We start from the raw sequence: 18,301 nt of genomic DNA on the forward strand, positions 1-18,301 counted from the left end.
GCAAACTCAAATAGTTAACTAAACAATGTAAAAATATGCATGAGACCTTTAATGAAGCTTACTGGCGATGTGCAATGAAGCACCACAAATTACATGATCAAATTCAATATTCAATCTTATACACCTGGTTTGAATGAGAAACGCTTCCTATTCTAGAATGACAATCTAATTATGCCAAAAAACATGTTGTGTTTCTTGGATCTACATGCATATCAAGATTGAAATCAAAAGTTAATTTCTGGAATATATAAGAAAGCAAGAAATGAAAAAACAACCTAGCAACATATGGATATTCGAAAGATGTGAAGTGGAAAATGAACCTGAAGATGATTTGTTGAGAAGCAAATAGTAGGAAAGTATGAAGAAACACAAAAAATGAAAACAGTGCAACCCCTTTGCTTATAAAGACAGAAATATCAGCTTAACAGTGAACTAAACAGTGAGCTAAACAGCCTACACACCCTAATTTTAAAGCAATAAACTTAAAAAGGAGTCTTAATTTTGTTTACTAATAAGCAAAGGAAAATAAAATTCTGAAAAACAGAAATATCAGAAGTTTCAACACTGTGTACTCCCCTTATTTGCAAAGACTAAAAGGAAAGTCTAATAGGTAAGTAAACAATTTTAAAATATCTAAGACCGTTCATTTTGCTGTAAATTCAAGTGTTTTCTCTCTGTGTTGGTCCAGCTGCTTATACTTGTCAAATGCTGGTTCTTGTTATGCAAAAATTGATATATTTAACAGGTAACAACTACCTATATGCAATGGAGCACCAGAAATTAATGTACATTATGGTTATTAGGACAATGGATTAAATTGTAGGATAAGTTTGGACATCCAGCTAACCTAGAGGTGAACTAAACAACCTACAAATGACTAAGAGGAAAGCCTATGGTTAACTAAACAATATAAAATATCTATGAGAGCATTAATGATAGAAAAAATATCTATGAGAGCATTAATGATAGAAAAAAAGATCTATGACAATTTTAATAAATGCAATGGCAAAGCAAACAATGAACAGCAATTTAAAACAATAAGTTGAAATAGAGTTAACCCTAAGGTGACCTAAACAATATACAAAGATCTATTTTAATGAAAGAATGCAAAATTTGAAACAATTGCCAAACAGAAAAATGATGAATCATACAAAAATTTATCAAGAAGGAAATACATTAAATCAGTGCAAGGCCCTAATTTACAAAAAATGAGACTTAATCCTAGCACCCAAACGAAGAAATTATTAACATGCATTGCAATTTGGATGAAAGAACCAAATATGAATGGCAATTCTAACAAAGCAAATGGCAAATTAGACACTAAACAATTAAGGAAATACAGTACATTACCTTTTGAATCACGGGAGAAAGCTGAAAACCCACACGCTGCCATTGGTCCCTCACCCATCCCCTCCTCACCGCCTCTATGCGAAACCCGTTAACCCTAAAGACTACACACACCCATCTCTCTCTCTAAATTCGGAGAAAATCCCATATATCCTGGCAGAGCAGCTACCTAAAGCTCTCTCTCACTCAGTCCAAACCCGTAGCTCCCATCTCTCTCCAATCTGTCAGGGCCTGTGTCTCCTCCGTCTCTCCTCCAATTTTTCCTTCCAGGAGTCCTCCTCTCTCTTCTGTCTGGCATCGCAGGGCCCCTGTCTCTTCTCTCTGCCATCCGACGACTCCTCCTCTCTGTCCTCTCTCTGGCATGTACGACCCGTGTCTCCTCTCTCTGCCATGGTTGCACGTAAGCCTACCCGTGTCGGCCATCCATCCAAAAAACCCAACTACAAACAAAACCCTCTAACCCAGTTACAGCCCAAACTCGCAAAGCCCATACAACTAAACCTGAAGAAAAAAAAAAAAGCCCAGCCGAAATCCTTAGAGCAATGGCATTGTTGTAATTAAACTGACACTATTCATTTCTACAGTGCCATTTCCCATGCTTTCTTTAGACTAAAGTAATTGTACAAAGAATTTAAGTTATGAAGACCGGTTGTGACTAAATAATTATTAATCATTATAAGAGCGTTGTAACCAAATTTTTTTAGTCATAAAGAGTAATTGTAACTAAAAGGATGTTGTGACTAAAAATTAGAATTTGGTTTAATTTTCTAGTAACAAGGCATGTTGTGAATGATGCATATTTAGTCAGTCAATGTATTGTGACTAAATTAATCAGTCACATGGTTTTTAGTCACAATCCCGTTACAGAGTTTTTCACAACTAAATGTTAGTCACAATGTTTTGTACTTTTAGATACGACTTTCGTTGTGACTGAAGTCTTTTTTTAGAGTGTAAGAGCTATCCCATTTTTCCAACAAATTTTCATGATTCCTAATCAGTGTTAAGGAAATTTCCAAGTTGTAATGAGTGTCGTCTTGATGGGTTGAGGTTTCAGAAGTTTAGGATTTTAGGATAGGAAAAATGAGATGTACTAGAGTTGATAAGAGTAGAAAGTGAGGAGGCAATTGGGGAGCAAATGTTGATGCGCGGTCTATATATTAGAGAAGTATATGTAGGAATATTTGTGTATTTGAAACGAAAACTATTTTTGATAAAATGGGATTTCTAGTAATTAAGGTGGCTGATTTACCAATAAAGAATTGACATACTTATCGATAACATATATATGTGATGCTAGTATTTCTCAAGGTTCTAAAAAACGCTAGACGCTAGTCGGGCGGTCGGCTGGCGCCTAGCGCCTAGACGGGTGCCTAGGCGGCCTAGGCAGATTTAAGTATATGTGTAAAATTTGAGGACTTTTAATGTTGATTTTGTAACATTTAGTCAGCCTATTTATTTTAATCATTGTTGGGGATAACAACATGAAGGGATCCAAGTCGTGAGGAGTCACTCATTGGGCCGTGGACAACCAAAGAAAAACATGAAGAAAGGCCCAAGAAAATAGAGACAAAGTAGCCCATTTTTCTGTTCACACACACAACACACACAAGCACCAGAAACCCTAGCCGGTTTGAAATAAACATTGGATGCTCATGATACATTTGCCTCGAGCCCAGAGCCTCTTCTGTCCATTCCCATCTCCTTTCTGAATAATAATAATGTTGCTTGTAGAACCCGAAGCCTCTCTCTCTCTAGAAAATCCGAAAGCCATATCTCTTGCTCTCATTTCAAACCTATCCCTCTCATCCCTCTCTCTCTCTCTAGAAAATAAAAAAGAGCTCCCAGTTCTCCAATCGCAAACCTAGCGCCCATATTTACAGCTCATCCATTTCATAGCAATTAAATCCATTTCAAACCTATCCTTCGCCGTCCCTCTTCTTTACCTTTCCGCTCCTTCACCTTTCTCTGCAATTGCAGATCGATGGTTATCACTCTCATCCCAGCCAAATCGTCATCTCACTTTGTTTTCTCAGCAATTGCAGATCAAAACTGTAGGGATGTTCGCCCAGTCGTCCAACCTCATTACCACAGCAAAGGAACGACGTTGTAATCGACTTACCATCAAGGCCGCCTAGCCCGCCCAGCGCCCGTCTAGGCGCCGCCTAATACCATTTCCGATTTCTTCAACGATTTTGATTAAATCGCGGCGGCGAACCACCGCCCAGCGCCTAGGCTGCGTTTTCGAACACTGGTATTTCTTGTGTTATAATGAGTCCAAGATATAATTAATTAAGGGGTGTATTCAATTGGGAATTTGAGAGATTTTAATAGATTTATAAATTCATGAATTTTTACGGAGTTTAACTGATTTGTAGAGATTCTATATAAAATTTTGATTCAATTCCCTCGAAATCTTATGGAAAGATATGAGATTTGTGGATACTTAAAATTCTGATTAAATACCCCTAAATTCATTAAAAAAATTAAAATTCCTCAAATACCTAATTGAATACATCCCCTTAGTATGTCTCACTATAATTTGAATTAAATAATAACACAAAAAAATTTAATACTTAAAATGGTTACAACGTGATGGGGTTGGACACGAAAAAAAATGCTACCTATTAATGGGGCCACAAGACACAGATTTAAATATTCTTCCTCGCCTAAGCTAGCTAAATAGTGGATAAATTAAGAGTGCATTTTTGCTCACCACCATTTAGTTTGATTTATACTCTTCACCCTATTTAAGAATTAATGGTACAACACATTGTTAAATTTAAGAACTAAAAAAAATTAATATGAGAGTTCAAAGATTAAAATCAAATTAGGTGTAAAATTCAAAAATCATTGCTACAATTAAACCAAAATAAGCTGACAATAATGTCTAATATTCCGACTGTAACACCCCACCCCGAAATATTTATTTTCAGGAAATAATTCCGATGATAGGCCCAATTCAAACTCTTGTTTATTTTTACTACCATTAAACACTATTCTTTATTTAAATTTTCTAATTACTCACAAAATCTACAACCAAAATTTACTTACAAAAAACATAAGACTTAATTTCGTCTTATTCATCGGATTTCTTTTTTATTTTTATAAATCAACTTCCAAACAAAATATAATTCTCTATTATTTAAGGCTACATCTGACCCCTATTAGACTACCTACGTACTCTTAAACGGGATTAAGCCTTTCGTAGTTCACCATTCATTCTTTTATCCATTTCCGAAATTATTCTAGTAATAGAAACATTCAACTTTAGCTTTCACAATCGAATCACCTCAAATGGGTACCAATTACGGATTTAAAATGTCAAAATTTGCATGAAAAGGCAGCGTCGGCCCACTGGCCATGCATCGCCGCACGCGGTGGTTTCCAATGAACGAAAATCCAATTTTCCGACGAACTCCAAAAATTACCCAAATTTACAGTCAAGTAGAACTCAATGAGAAAAACAACTTTCATACCTAGGCCGAAGTCTAATTCAGCCTGGAAACACCTAAAATTGCCCATGAACCGCCGGAACCCTAGAATTGGGTGTGCTTCGATTTGATCTCCATACTCATTCCAACGCCTCCTCCACTGATTGGGTTTTGTTCCTGAGGTTGAGGGTAGTCTATTGGTGGTGGTAATTAGTTGAATTGGCTTCATGATTGGCGGATCGCCACCGTACACCCACACGGACCATCGTTCATTTTTCCCCAAACGACCGCCAAATTTCTTCTAAATTTGGGTGAAAAGGGAAGAGAGAATGACGAGATGATGATTGGGCATGGTAAAATGGTCCAATTCGTTGGAAACCCGATGGAAAACCATTGGAAAATATGGAGAAAATGGGTCGGGTCACGCGGGTCAAGGGAAACCCGGTTTTCCCCCTTATTTTCTCCTTCCCTCATTTCCCTCCTTTCTTCTCTTCCCATTGGCCCATTCTCTTGCTCTCTTCTCTCCCCATTTGGCCAACCTTCCCTCCTCCTCCTTTTCTCCTGAAACTCCTCTCTCCCCTTTTCTCTTATTTCCCTCCTCTATCACGCTGCCATTTGGCAGCTTCAAGACTCCTTTTTTTTTTTTTTTTTTTAAGCCTCTAATTTCTTTGTTTCAACTTCGATTCACAAACATTTTTCGCCCACGCTTTCGTAGGGTCGAGCTCTATCCAATTATATCAAGAAATACGATAAAATATATGAAGATAAAATACGTCCTCGTAAAATTACATTTAGTCAACTAGGGGCATTTTCGTCTTTTCCACTTATTGTTAAAAATTTCTGGAAACAAATTTTTTTACAATTTCTCAATTCAATTTTCATAACCATAAATCGATTTATTTTCGATTTTCTCCTCATATTCGTAATTATGAATATCTAATTCATATATTTAAATTTTTAAGGTATTACACTGACACTCCTAAAATTCTTCAAATTAAACTTGTAAACTGGGAAATTTGTATAAAAGAAAACTCGTAGACTTGGACTTGGTTCCAATATCAATTATTTAATTAAAAGGTCATCTCGTTTGTTTTTTAATTACAAACATGATAGTCCCACTTCATATTCATGTCATTTCAGGTTCACGGATCACTGATTAAACTTGCAGAAGTTGCCTTATATTCATTGGTGACATATAAGTTGAGTTACCATCCATCATATGCCTTGCTGCAATGATATTACCAGCCTCCGTTAAGTGGAATGGATCCCAGAATAAATACTTTGATCTGTCGGGACAAATTTTAGACAAAAAGGTACACGGGATTAGTCCCCCTTGGGGCCCGGCAACGGAGCAGCAAGCAGAAACGCCATTCTCAAACCCTATGCATGAAACATAACAGAAAGTACCACTGTTTAATTAGAACGAAAGCACCACTGTTAGTTGTTACTTACGTTGATAAATTGATTAATAATAACGCTGGTTGTTACTTACGTTGATAAATTGATTAATAATAACGCTGCTAGTTGTGGAAAAATAAAAATATTATACGAATTAAGTACCATATGACACGTAATTGTTAGAGAGGTCTTCCAACATTTGGTAAATATCTGCATAAATAAACTTTGCCCCTTTGAGATTCTTGTTGAGCTCCACGAGCAGGCCCTTCAACTTGGCGTTATACCTCTGGGCGGTACGATTTAGTATACGAACACAACTTCCCTTTGGAACTGGATGTATATCTTTCTCATATGGGATACACCCAATAAGTCCAGCATTAGCCACAACAATCTTTCTAGCATCCAAGCTGTGGAGTGTCTGCAAAGAAAATGGTGGAATATATCTGTACAAATCTATGTATCATGTTGTGTTTGTGAAAATGTGAAGTTTATCATATCCTGCATGTGCTTATAAAGAGTTCGATTACTTCGCGTAAAATCAGTTGATAATGCCGGGAGTGGCCTAACTCCTTATAATTTATCCCTCTTGCAAGGTTTATTAAACTGTTGATGTTGGAAAAATTCTTCATAACACGGCCTCTTCATGTCATGTGGGTGAATTTCCAAGCCTCACACATGGATAACACAAATGTAGCGAACCCCTCTCATGGCCGAACTAGAAATGTACTTGGATTAGAAATCCTCACCCTAATCTGATCGGATTTCGGCCAATCCTAACCCCTATAGGACTTTGAACCAAGCTTCTTAATGAACCAGATTCATTCCCTAATTCTAAGCATCTTCAGCTTTAAGACTCCTTGTTGCCCTAGGGTTTGACTACTCCATACTTATCCAAAACAATCCTCCCCATAACAGGATTTGGCCGACCTTGAGTGGACAACCTACGACAAGATTCTAGATGAATGTCACTTGACCGAGAATGACTCTAAGCTCAGCCCAAAATATTATTTTGGGCCCAAATAGAACGACGTTGAGATTCCACCATATATAAAATTAAGTGGCAATATAGGGAGTAATCTAACTCTTTATAAGCCCTTGCAAGATTTGTTAAACTTTTGATGGTACATATCCACAAATTAATCCTCACAATAATATAGTTTAAACCTATAAGAAATTTTACCTTAAGTCCTAATTTGAGTCTTGAAATCAAGAAATCGAAATAATCTTCTTCGCTCATGGAAGAAGTCTCGGAATACATAATATCGTTTGAGCCGATTGCAATCGCATAAATTGCTCTACTCAACAATTTCTGAGCTGCAGGAATACCAATCCTTGACATGATTGCTATCGCAGTCCTCCCATGGTAACTGAATTGTGTATCGAAATTGAGTAAAGTGCCCTAATAATACATAGATATCCGACTTGTTATTACCGCTCATGTCATGCAAGCATACTTCTATCATAAATAATATATAGATAAATAAATAAGAAAGACGAAGGACAAGGAGAAATCTTGCATATAAAAACTGTTTATGTTTGGAATCAAGACTAGTTAGCTTCCTAATTGCCGAAAAATCTAGCAGAGTGATCAGAAAAACTTACATAAAATGTTTCAGTGGAATTTGAAATTCCACTGGCAGAGGAAGCATAATTAACACCTTGTAGAAGCATGTCTCCAACTGTAGTTGGTGCCAAGTAAGGAGGAGTAAAATTTTTAAAACCCATTTCCTGCTCTGTCATAACAAAATAAAAAAATTAACACAGTAAATAATAAATGGCAGAATTGAATTCCCAAATAGCTAGTCTTATATGTGAATCAATATCGACCAAAATTATATAGTTCTCTCCCCTGTGAGAGTTTTCTCTCCCCTGTGAGAGTCCGCCGGAGTGCGAGCCTTTCTGTGGGTGGATGTCCTGTCCCCTCTCTTTACTTCCTTTCCTCTCTAAACCCTTTCCTGATTTTGGTATCCCTATCTTGATTTTGGTCCTCTTGATCTGGTGGCTGGGTTCCCTCTCTCACGGCTATTTTCGCTTTCCCCCTTTTTACCTACCCATCTTTTCCAATTGATTGTGAATTCTGGGTCTTGCCCCAGAGATTTCCCTCTGTATCTTCCTTTTTTACCCCTCTTTATTTCTATTCATTAACCTCCACCTTCCATTTCCTACCTGCGTTATTGCCTCTGGGGGGGTTTGCTTTCGGCCCTCGGTAGTGTGGGGTCTATTTTTTACTTTTCCCTGGTGATTGTCCCTGACATAATGAATGTAACCAGATCTGGGAGATCTAAAGGAAGCGGGGGAGATGTCTGGTCTGGCACAACCCTAGCCAGCTATGGGGATGCTGTGAGTGCATCTATCAGATCTGGGGAATCCGACACGAGAAGAGTTGATAGGTTAAATTGTCCAATGCTGGCAATTAATGAGGACGCGGCGAGCACACCTACCTCTGATTTTATCCCTGTCAGATCAATTAACTCAGATTTACTCAGGTGTAGGTACGTCCTTACAACTATCCTTATGGTGAGTATGGTCTGTTTACCAAAGGAACATGCAAAAGGATTTGAGGTGTTTGAACGGACGTGCGTTTCTGTAAAAGTCTCTGATACTGAGATCGTTGTGTACTCTTTTATTTCTTTTGTGATTTCGGAGATATTCACAGGAAGGGAGTGGAAACAAATGGCTCGTCCTGACGTTGAGGAGTTAGTGGTCCATCTTGAGCACTCTATGGATCTTTCTTCAATGGAGCATGGTGTTAAATTGGTGGGTGAGGCCCTGGTTGCCAGGAAATTAAACAAATGGGGAATCAGGAATATCCTTCGATCTGCTTGGCAGGATTTTGGGGAGGTGGATATTAAATGGGTTAGGGATAATCTGTTTGTCATTACAGCTCAAGATGAAAATATGGCAACTATGATTCTAGCTCAAGTTCCGTGGGCAGTTATGAAGCAAAACTTCTCTGTCAAGAAATGGCCTCCTGAACTAGCACTTGAAGAGGTCAAGATGGCGGTAGTTCCCTTTTGGATCCAGATTAGGGGGGTTCCTCTAAGTCTCACTACAACAGATAATGTCAAACGTCTTATGGTGAAGGTGGGGGATTTCATTGAGTTGGAGAGCCCGGCCAAAGCCCGTGGATTTCTAAGGGTCAAAGTCAATGTCAATACTGCTAATCCTTTAGTTCCCGGTTGCTGGTTGAAAAGAGAAAGTAATAAAGATACTTGGGTGGAATTTAGGTATGAGCGCTTACAGGACTTTTGCTATAGTTGCGGATGTATTGGCCATGCCAATACTGAGTGCTCTTCTGCATCTAATAAGGGAGGTACTGCAGGGTACGGGGAATGGTTGAAAGCGGGGCCGATTAGGGACGAGATTGAGATCAGGAGACCGAGGCTTTTGGGGCTGGGGGAAAGGAGAATGGCTGGGACTGCGAGAGATAGCCCTCATCCGTCTTCTCAGGGAAGCTATGGCGGGGTTGGAATGACTGGACTAGGGGTCAGTAGGAGACAGATGGCGGACTTGGAATCCGGAGGGACACCAATCCCAATCCAACCTGGAAGGAAGAAGTGGCATAGGAGATCACGTATGATGGTTGGAATGAGGAATTTCACACAAGAGTGGATCGTGCCGTCTAAAGAAAGGCAGTCTTCCTGGTCTTTGGGGCATGATACCATCCTGCTCGATTCCAACTGTGGCATTCCTAGGCGCGTTCTCAAACGGGTTATGTCTTTACCGTTGGAGGCACCGCAATATATTGGAGGTCAACTAAACAGACCTTAGTTGCCACTTCGTCTAACCATGCTGAAATTCTCGCCTTACATGAAGCAACTCGGGAATGCTTTTGGTTGAGAGCAGTAGTGGGCCATATTCGAAGCTCCTGTGATCTTCATCCCGCCGTTAATGCCCCGACGACAATTTTTGAAGACAACGCAGCTTGCATCGAACAGCTCAAGAAGGGTTACATCAAAGGAGACAACACCAAACATATTGCGCCGAAGTTCTTCTTTACACATCAACAACAAGAGCATCAGAAGATTGAAGTCACGCAAATCCGATCACAAGACAATCTGGCCGACCTCTTCACCAAATCACTACCGAAGGCGACGTTTCAGAAGCTTGTTCATGGAATTGGTATGCGTAAACTTTCTGAGTTGTAACTTTGCTATTTCTCTTTGGAATTATGTCAAACTCAGGGGGAGTATCTTCTAGATACTTGCTTGATCTTAATGTACTCTTTTTCCCTACGATTAGGAGCATTTTTCCCACTGGGTTTTTGCTACCTAACTAGGTTTTAACGAGGCACCCACCCTGGGCTGGTCATATCCCTGATGACGTCCTTTAGACGTTTCTTTTGACTTTGCATTTCTCACGCATTTTTCCTTAGACTATGGATTTTGTCCCTACTTGGGTTTTTGCCATAGCCTTAGGGTTTTTTAGTGAGACTTACTACTTATGCAAGTTCCTACCTTATTGAGAATAAGCGTTGTTCCTTGGAATCAATGCCGACGAGTCGACTTCCTCAACTTCTGCATGATGCTGAATCTACCTTGAGTATTTACCCACTCAAGGGGGAGTGTTGTAAACATTCCTAGTTTAAGTATGATTGTGTAAATCCTAGATAAGATTTGATTCTAGTTATCCTTTCCTATTACAACTTGTATTACTTGGAGGAGAAGGAATATCTTCTCTCCCTTTACTACTATAAATAAAGGCACAATGTAGGAGGGATAACAACACACACATTCCCTTACAATTCTACAAACACACATCTCTCTCCTCTCTCTCTCTTCCGCCGGCCCTAGTCCCTCTGTCAGATAAAATAGACCACAACATATAGGAAGTTATAGGAAAAAAAGGTTTAAATTCATTAAAAAAAATTTGAATACAACGGCTAGTGATTGGCTAGCCGTCGGAATTCAAATTAGAATTTAAATTAGTGTCAGTTATAACCGACACAATTGGAATTCAAATTAGAATTAGTGACAGTTTTAACCGACACTGTTCAAACTGCTATTATATTAACATTGCTATTAGTGTCGGTTATAACCAACACTAATAATATAGTAAAAAATATTATTTCTATCAGCTATAACCAACAGAAATAACAAAACATTAAAAAAAAAATGGCCAGCCCTCTAGCCCTCTTCGATTCCGTGGGGCCCTCCCAGATTCCAGAGCCCTATGGCCTAGCCCTCGGTTGGAGATAATTTTCGGGCTATTTTCGGCCCTCTGACCCTCTGGACCCTTCGGTTGGAGATGGCCTTAGCACCGCGGTTAAGGACTCCCAAGAAGGTGGTCTCAATGTGTTCAGCCATTTAGCTCGATGATAATTGATAATACGCTTTCATAGAAAACTCTCAATTGAATTAAGAAGAAGACACAATGAAGGATTATAAAATGTAGTTCAGCAATATGATTAATATTTTTTAATTAAGTTTAAAAATAAATTTACATATTGAATTGAATTTGTGAGGATAGTTTAAGTTGTAAATTTGAGTTTAAAGAGAGATTGTTATTTTAATTAAAAATGATATAGTTGTAGAGAATAAGTCAAGTATAAAGTAAAATAATATGAATTCAAATACAATTTTCTTCGACTGGGTTGAAGGTCTTAACAAAGTTTTTATCAAGACCTATTTGTTGCACCATGTCATCAATGATGTACTTATACCATGATATTTCAATAAATAAATATCATATTTTTCTCAAAAAAAAAAATCTACGATTTCTTTTTATGGATTAGGGGAGTCAAAACAACAAAACTGAAGTATCAAAATGTGGCCGGCCTAGAGATTGAGGGTTTTTTTTTTTTTTTTTTTTTTTTGGAAACGCCTAGAGATCGAGTTTGGCACAAATATTTTTTAGCGCAATGCTACCATTAATCACTAGAGAAAATTTGAAATAGGTCTAATTTTATAGGCCTACTTTTGAAATAGGTCCAATTTTTAGTGACTTCTAACTTTTGAAATAGGTTCAATTTTTAGTTACTTTGGACCCATATCAAAAGACCTCACAATCACTAGTACACTACTACACTTTATGACTTTAGGAAATGAAATGGCTTTTATACCCTTTTCATTTTGCTTTTTCTTACCCTTCTTTTTGCAAACGGAATAAAAAAAAAGAAAGAATCGATTTGTACTGGGGAACGAGGAAGAAGGAGAAAGAAGAAGTGTAAGAGAAAGCGAAACGCGAAGGGGCATAAAAGCTATTTCATTTCCTATACGCTGAATGCCCGTTTTTTACCCATGCGTTATAGGTTCAAAATTCTCATTCTCTTGAATTATTGTAATGATTTTGCATTTTTTTTTTCCCTCACCTTAATAATAATAAGGTTTTATTTAAAAGAAAAAGGTTTACAAGATAATGGGACATGTGTCAGTCTCACAGAATAAGTGAAGAATAATATTATTATATATACTACACTATTAAGTGGCAAGTTTAGCACATATTTAATACATGTAAAGGGGATTCAAAAAAGGTCATATGTATCACTATTATCAATCGATAAATCTAATTTCCTGATGGACTAGTATTCACCATGGGGAGTACTATTATGTTCCATACTTGTATAGTTTACTTCTTGTTAGTGAGGACTTGCTCATAAGCGCAAAGCGCTTTTTTCATCTTTGGCGATTCTGCGGCAGATGTGGGAAACAATAACTACATTGCAACCTCAGCGAAGGCAAATAACACTCCCAATGGAATCGATTTTGGGAAGCCAACAACAGGACGATTTACAAATGGAAGAAAAGTTTTTGACATTCTTCGTTAGTATATTCGTAATACTCGTAAAACTGGGCTAGCTCTTCATCCTATGAAATTATAATCTTCAATTCTTTTTGTTTCTAAATTCTAATCAGATGGTGAACTTTATAATTATTTCTGTAATTTATTGGAGCAGAACAGCAACTGGGTTTCAAAAATTTCTCTCCTGCTTACTTGGATCCAACTGCGGTCGGAGACGTGATTCTGCACGGTGTCAATTACGCTTCTTCTGCCTCTGGAATTTTTAATTCCACTGGTACACAATACGTAAGTTAATTTTCTACTAAGTTAAACCAATTAACTTGGGTTTTTGGTTACGTTAAATTGTAAGGGAGCTATAGTTAATTACTCTGACAAAAATTAATGTTTGAAGTATCTGCAATTTAACCATTTTATTAAATTAAATATTCTTTCTTTCGTCACTTAATAGTACTAACGTCTAGTTGTAGTAAAAAAACCTAGGATGCATATACCGTTTAAAAAAAAATAATGATGTACATGCAGCTGCAATGTAAACAAGTGTTGAGGAACTAATAAGTCTCATACTAGTAGAAAAAGCACTTTACGTGACGTACGTATATTCGTCGCGCAAAGTCAAAAATCGTTGCCTAAAGGTTCGCACGACGCAACCTTCGTAGCGCGCTAACCGTCGCGCCAAGGCAGAGACTATCACATCCCGGCCCGGAGTCAACCACATCTCAAGCCCGCTCCACCACCGTAGCATGATATTGTCCGCTTTGGGCCCCGACTACGCCCTCACGATTTTGTTTCTGGGAACTCAGACGAGAACTTCCCAGTAGGTCACCCATCATAAGATTGCTATTGCGCATTACTCGCTTAACTTCGGAGTTCCAATGGAACCTGAAGCCAGTGAGCTCCCAAAAAGTCTCGTGCTAGGTAGGGATGAGAATATACATATAAAGATCACTTCTCTAGGCGATGTGGGATCTTACAATCCACCCCTCTTAAGGGGCCCAACGACCTCGTCGGCACATGGTTAAGTTCTGATACCAAATTGTCACATCCCAGTCCTGGTCCACCACATCCCGGGCCCGTTCCACCACCGTAGCACAATATTGTCTGCTTTGGGCTTCCCATTCATTCACGGTTTTGTTTTTAGGAACTCACGAGCAACTTCCCAGTGGATCACCCATCCTGGGAGTGCTCTGGCCTCCTTCTCGCTTAACTTCGGAATTCCTACGGAACCCAAAGCCAGTGAGCTCCCAAAAGGCCTTGTCGGCACACCACGACCAGGGTTAAGCTCTAATACCAATTTGTCACATCCTGGCCCGAAGTCAACCACATCCCAGGCCCGTTCCACCACCATACCTCCTCCTCGCTTAACTTCGGAGTTCCTACGAAACCCGAAGCCAGTGAGCTCCCAAAAACAAAATTGTGAGAGAATGGTAATCCCAAAGCGGACAATATCATGCTACAGTGATGGAACGGGCCCAGGATGTGACAGAATGGTATCAGAGCCTAACCCTGGCCGTGGTGTGCCGACGAGGTCGTCGCGCCCTTTAAGGGGGGTGGATTGTAAGATCCCACATCGCCTAGAGGAGTGATCCTTATATGTATATTCTCATCCCTACCTAGCATGAGGCCTTTTGGGAGCTCACTGGCTTCGGGTTCCGTAGGAACTCCGAAGTTAAGCGAAAAGGAGGCCAGAGCACTCCCAGGATGGGTGACCCATTGGGAAGTTGCTTGTGAGTTCCTAAAAACAAAAACCATTAGGGAATGGTAAGTCCAAATCGGACAATATCGTGCTACGGTGGTGGAGCAGGCCAGGGATGTGACAGTGACGATAGGGTTTGCGCGACGAAGAAATAACATGCGTTGCGCAAAGTGGCTTTGCACGATGCACGGCCTACGTCGTGCAAAGATACTTTGCGCGACGCACTTCCTACGTCGTGCAAAGATACTTTGCGCGACGCACTTCCTACGTTGTGCAAAGCTACTTTGCGCAACGCGCGTCCTATGTCGTGCAAAGCCACTTTGCGCGACTTGCGTGCATCGTGCAAAGTGGCTTAATGGCTTTGCCCTGTTTTGCGAGACGTAAGGACATGCATCGCACAAAGCCACTGCTTTGCGCAACGTAGCCTACTTCTTTGTCGCGCAAACCCTTTCTTTTTTTGACAAAAATATTTTTTATTTACTTTTTAATAAATATTGTAATTAAATTCTAAACAATAATTAATAAACCAAGAAAAAGTATTTAATTATAAAATATATGAAAATGTACATACAAGATGCCCGAACGAAAATAGAAAAAAATACAATAACTATGTTCTAGGTTTGATACATCAAGCTACTGGGTATCGGCTGGGCGAAGTGGCTGGGAGGTCAAAGGTAGAGTAAGATTAGGTGCTGGCATCGGGATTTTGCTTCACAGTCTTCATAGTTAGCCTGCTCAGCTCCAAGGCATCAAGTAACTGCAAGAAATTGTGAAGATCAAATATCCTACACAACAGTGCTTATTATATGAAAAGAAAGATAATTACTTTTTCCATGCCTGCATATATTTAGTTTTTCAATGGGACCTCAATACATGATCCAAGATTAAATTATTTGTCATATTAAGAAGGAAAAAAAAAACAAAAGATATCTTATTTGGAAGATGAAAACAACTAAGCCTTTGGTTCCCAAAATTAATTTCCATGGTAAGCAAAATAGTCAATCCATCTTCTGGGGTCATTTAAGAGTTCGGCAAACAATCAAAAGTAAAATTTAGAATTGGTCCATGAACCAAAAATCTGTTAATTGAGATCCCTAAATTTAAAAAAACATGCGCCCTTGGTTGCCTTCAATATACCTTCAATTCCCTAACACCAAATGAGCCCTAAAAGTTTTCTAAGATTCTACATATCTTTAATGAATCTCTAGGATTTTCTTTTAAAGTCGTTTTGATGCCAGAAACCTTTAGAAAATAAGGCTCACTTTTGTAAGCCAAAGTCAAATTGGAGAAAGAAATAAGCATATGTTGAAGTACCCCTATATCTTCTTAGTCTCTCTAAGCTGCTTATGTTTTCTACAAATTGTGCAACTTATAGAACTTCATTTTAGTGCTCCTGTAAGTCGAATCTGTCAAGCATTACTTCTCCATGTACATTGTTATTTATACCCTAAGGAGTTCATCATGATCATAGACAGCACTCTATGTTGTCCTAAATGAATCTAAATTTTCAATAATAGGATTCTAAATTCTCTTAACAATGGTCCAGGGCCAATGCCTATCAGCATTACACCTTTACAAGAAGCAAATTCACATTCAAATATGCAATGATACAAACTATTATATTCCATTATACCCTGTAATTACCTTTGAACCAATTCCAAAGTCCCAACAGAAACCTTTTTGTTCTCAATAGTTGCTACAACACCAGAACCAGGTTCTTCCAAGAATGTTCCATCCGTAACCTGGAATAAAGTGCACAGTTTAGGATCTGAGCATCATGATTTTTTCGGAACCTTATCCAGCTAATGCATGCACTTAAATAACCTGTGAATAGAGAAAATATAACCTATAAGAATGTCCCAAATAAAATCCATTAGCTAATGCATATTTAAAGATCAGAAGGGTATTGAAAAGATGAGGATTGAAATCTGGGAATCACTCGATCGGGGACGACGAAGCTTGTCGACGCAGCCAATCGTGGATTTACTCAACTCAACCAAGCCAAATACTTGATGTTTGAAGAAGAAAACACTCTCTTCTCAAATTTACTAAATTATTTTTAATACATATGGAGCCCTTTAAATAGGAGAGTACACATATATTGGTATAAACTTGCGCAACAACCATCAATTAAATTTGTGCCTAACTCTCTAGGTTGCTACTTAGTACTACGGTCTAGTGATATTCCTCTTCACGTGTAAGTGAGAGCTCTTAGGTTCAATTGTCGTCAAAGACGAATTTGAACCACTCTATTGATAGCTCATTGTGAGGTTAAGCACACTTCCCCTCCCCCTTAATGTAGATAATATTATTTGATCAAAAAAAAAAAACTCTCTAGGTTGGCACAGTTCTTTTATTTTTTTTGTTGAAAAGAGAAAACCTATTAAAATGAGGAATCGGATAGAAAGTACAACAACAAAAGACCAAAGCAATAAGTGAGCTACAACTCAATACAACTGGCCAACTAGGGAAGCCCACACAAATTTTGACCCAGCAAAAGCAACAATACGAAACCCTAATCTTAGGTGAGCTACAACCCAATGCAACTTGGGAGGCCCACACAAACTTTGGCCCATCAAAAACAACAAAGTAACAATAGAAAACCCTAATCTTCAACGTTAGAGATCAACCGGATGCACGTGCTACGCAAGTAGCACAAACTTTGGCACAATTCTATTTGTTATTTTTTCCGACCATTAGACCAACTCCAACCATGGCTTATAACCTAAAATTCCCCTTCCCCTCCCCCAAAAACCCACTCCAACTCATGACCTAAAACTAACCTAAAACCTAAAACCTATTATGAGGCCAAATACCAACCCCATTTTAGGTCACAAAGCAAACTGGGCTCTACCAAATGAGACTGAAATAGGGGATGTGAAGCTCATTACCCAGCTCCCAATCGCCCTCAGCCCGTGCACGCGCTAGAGAGTAACATAAGCTGGGTCCACCCACGTGGGGTTGTCCCCCAGGTGTCAGCCAATTATGTAGCCCAACGGCTACTTTTCTTTATCCAACGGTCCAGGTTCAATTTTTTTTTTTTAGTTTTATATTTATATATTTATTAAATTCAAAGGCTTAGATCGAATATAATCAAATTCTAATGGTAAAAAAAAAGATCTAACGGTCCAAATTTAAATCCAAAGGCTAAAATAATTAAAAAAATTATTTAACTTAAAATTCATACCTATGTATTTTGTTTGTACCATACTTGACCAATCCCGAAACTACTGAGCACCGGTCAACGTTATACCGTCAATGACCTAGAAGAGTTTCCCTCCAACCAGGAGGTCAATCACAACGCGACCCGTGTCGACATCAGAACCAATCATAGCGCAACACGTGTCAACATCAGAAGCCAATCACAACATGACACGTGTCAATGTCAAAATGAAACTAGAAACTCACTTCTATAAATAGAGATCATTCTCTCACAATATTTCCTAATGTCATTTGTACTAAATCATTCACTAGTACTCACTAAATGAGAGCTTGAACCTATGTACTTGTGTAAACCCTTCACAATTAATGAGAACTCCTCTACTCCGTGGATGTAGCCAATCTGGGTGAACCACGTACATCTTGTGTTTGCTTCCCTGTCCCTATCCATTTACATACTTATCCACACTAGTGACCGGAGCAATCTAGTGAAGGTCACAAACTTAACACTTTCTGTTGTACCAAAGTCCTC

At 38.7% G+C, this 18,301-nt stretch overlaps 1 protein-coding gene across 1 annotated transcript; it reads right to left on the reverse strand.

Annotated features, from left to right (window-relative positions):
• Window positions 1–5,818: 5,818 nt before the first annotated feature.
• On the reverse strand, window positions 5,819–8,004 carry LOC126595856 (GDSL esterase/lipase At4g16230-like). The gene is made up of 4 exons (XM_050262220.1): window positions 7,779–8,004; window positions 7,357–7,575; window positions 6,339–6,594; window positions 5,819–6,158 (listed from the first exon to the last, which is right to left on the reverse strand). Exons 1-4 carry the CDS (start codon window positions 7,914–7,916, stop codon window positions 5,935–5,937), a joined length of 837 nt encoding a protein of 278 aa, XP_050118177.1. The 5' UTR covers window positions 7,917–8,004; the 3' UTR covers window positions 5,819–5,934.
• Between the last annotated feature and the right edge of the window lie 10,297 nt (window positions 8,005–18,301).

The sequence above is a fragment of the Malus sylvestris genome, chromosome 13 (assembly GCF_916048215.2).
Source record: "Malus sylvestris chromosome 13, drMalSylv7.2, whole genome shotgun sequence".
NCBI classification, from domain to species: domain Eukaryota; kingdom Viridiplantae; phylum Streptophyta; class Magnoliopsida; order Rosales; family Rosaceae; genus Malus; species Malus sylvestris.

Excerpts from the sequence above, each read along its gene's own strand:
- LOC126595856 (XM_050262220.1), bottom strand. The coding sequence starts at position 7,916 with ATGACAGAGCAGGAAATGGGTTTTAAAAATTTTACTCCTCCTTACTTG. Across the intron at positions 7,576-7,778 it reads ATTCCACTGAAACATTTTAT|GGCACTTTACTCAATTTCGA; the intron begins GTAAGTTTTTCT and ends ATGTATTATTAG. Across the intron at positions 6,595-7,356 it reads GACTCAAATTAGGACTTAAG|ACACTCCACAGCTTGGATGC; the intron begins GTAAAATTTCTT and ends TTTTCTTTGCAG.